This window comes from Vicia villosa, linkage group LG6, assembly GCF_029867415.1.
Source record: "Vicia villosa cultivar HV-30 ecotype Madison, WI linkage group LG6, Vvil1.0, whole genome shotgun sequence".
NCBI classification, from domain to species: Eukaryota; Viridiplantae; Streptophyta; class Magnoliopsida; order Fabales; family Fabaceae; genus Vicia; species Vicia villosa.
In genome coordinates this window covers 52246865-52249439 of record NC_081185.1, presented here as the reverse complement: position 1 = coordinate 52249439, position 2575 = coordinate 52246865, and the positions used below count along the sequence as shown (strand labels likewise).

Below are 2575 nucleotides of genomic sequence, written 5' to 3'. Positions count from 1 at the left end.
CATGCAAGAAATTTTTTATGAGTAGACTTTGACCTATATTTTAAAGATGTATGGTTCTTGAGATTGCGGAGCACACAGGTTATATTATATTTTATTTTAATTAAGAAAATGAAAGAAAGAGTGAGAGAGAATGAAGGGATAATAATAACTTACGTGGTGAAAATCGTCTACTTCTAATTAAAGAAGCTCTTCAATTTCATTGACAATAGACAATAATAGAGAGGTCCTATAGCAATTAAAGGCTTTCAATGAATCTGCAAAGTATTATAATGAAGCAGGATTCTGGTACAATGATATCTTCGCCCCAAAAAAAAACTCATTCATCCAAAACTTTCAACTTATTTTATTAATTAATTATAACAAGAACCAAACAAAGTTTGTATTATTATTATTTACATTATATAATAATTATCATAGTTTTGAAAATATTTTGAATAATTAACCTTTGCATATTAAAGTTGAATTGAATTTCAATAGAATATTATTTTTTTCCCTTCATTTCTCATGCACGAAACCTAATTCATGTCATGTATATATCATGCATTACCCTCACAATATTATAATAAAATGAAAAGATGAAAAATCATGTAGCTAGATTGTTTTTTTTATGGAACCTACTTATGAATAGTATTATCAATAAAATATAACGTGTGAATGTGATTAAAGATAGATATAGATATAGTTATAATTGAGCAAATAGAAAGAAAGTGGAGATAAGAACATGAAACTTATGACATAGATTGAAAGTTACTACATAGTGTTTTTTTTTATTATTCACAACTTGCTGAAAAGCCACTCATAACAAGAGAAGAAGTTGAGAAAAACACTCAAAGATAACACACTCTTTAATTTGTTGCAAACACACTACACGCTATATAGACATAAACAAAACACACACATCTTCTTAACACAAAAGTCATCTATTTTTCACCTTCATAATCATTTTCATCTTCTTCTTGTTCACGTTCTCAGTTACTCAGAACTCGATTACGAATAAGCAATTATCTAACACATTACATCCTTGAGAAGCTTGTACCTACGTGTGGCGGTCCGTGGCGACGGAGAAGGACTCTTTCCTTTTTCTGAGCCACTCTCTTCGCGGTCATGCTGTTTCATCATTTTCTCGGCGGAATATTCAGAACGGTTAGTTGTTGTACCGATCTCCGTTACCCGTTTCTTTGAATTTGAACTTGTATGTCTTGGATTCTTCTCTTCGCTTCGGCACCAATCGCACTGTTCTATCTCCGCTTGTTCTCCATAGTAGTTGCTACAATACCTGGAATAAAATTAAGGAAATATTAAATTAAATTTTATGATTAATTCATTCGTATAGATGATAAAATATGAGGATGATGAAGATTGAGAAGAAGAGATCGATGGAATTGGAAGGAACTTACGAGTGTTGGAAGCGGTTGCGGCATTTGTTGCAACGAAAAAGCTTGTCAGGGAAACCAACGTCACCGCACATGCAGCAAACGGTTTGATGATCCACCATTGTTATGGTGTGGTGAAGGATAGAGAATCAGAGAGTTAGAGTTGTGACGATGGAAGAGAGAAAGAGGGGAATTCGGAAGGTGAGAGTGAGAGAGATGGGGAGGGAGAAAGAAGAAAAAAATGTGATCAGTGAGGTAAGAGAGACGAAACTAACCCAATAACCAAAAAGGAGAGAGAGAGATAGTGAAAGGGATTTTCTACTTTATATAGAGAAAAAAATGTGTTTTGAGTCGGCGTCATATATCTTTTTTTTTTTTTTGGTATAAACCGGGGTATCCTCTGCGCGCAACTGCAGAGACTAATCCCTCGAGCCGGGTAGGACCATATAGGCGGTAAAGCTCTCCCTCAAGAGATTTAACACTGCTGCATGCCCAGGGCCGGGATCGAACCCAGGACCTCTGGTTAAGCTGGAAGAGATCCTTGCCATCTCACCCAAGTGCTCTTGGGTGGCGTCATATATCTTTTCTTATTTAATTTTTTTTTTGTTTAATACGTTCCAATAAATACTTTATTTAAAAGGCATTTGATCAAAGAAACATACACAATCTTTTTGTGAGAAATGACAGTTATCAAACAACTCTATTTTGATCAAAGAAGCATGGACTTGGATCTCTCCTTTATTTTTCACTCCTTTTCTCTCCATCTTCTCTATCTCTCTCTTAATCTCACTCTCACTCATCAATAAAAAACAAAATTTAATCAAGAGAGAAAATGAAATTAAGAGAGATAGAGAGGATGGAGAGAGAAGGAGAGAAAAATAAAAGAGAGGATCCAAAGTGAAGAAGCATACACAACACCAGGAGTTTAATCTTATTAAAAAGTTAAATGAATAAAAGTGAATTATAATTTTATTAAATTAAATTAAAAATTGGATTGGGCCAGGGTTTTGAGTAAGCCCATTATTAACACTGTCGGGTGATTTTAATTTTTTAAAATAAAATTATATTTAAATATAAAATTAAAAGAAATAAGATAATTTTGTTATTTTAAAAAAATAATTTTATAGTTTATAAATTAAATTTTTTGTTGAAGCAATAAAACTAAAGTTTAATTAATATTTAATATTTATATAAGAAAATTA

At 32.4% G+C, this 2575-nt stretch overlaps 1 protein-coding gene across 1 annotated transcript; it reads right to left on the bottom strand.

The window, feature by feature from the left end:
• Positions 1–711: 711 nt before the first annotated feature.
• LOC131611517 (uncharacterized) lies at positions 712–1678 on the bottom strand. Its single transcript, XM_058883514.1, has 2 exons — positions 1398–1678; positions 712–1276 (listed from the first exon to the last, which is right to left on the bottom strand). The coding sequence occupies exons 1-2, from the start codon at positions 1493–1495 to the stop codon at positions 1006–1008; spliced, it is 369 nt and encodes a 122-aa protein (XP_058739497.1). The 5' UTR covers positions 1496–1678; the 3' UTR covers positions 712–1005.
• Between the last annotated feature and the right edge of the window lie 897 nt (positions 1679–2575).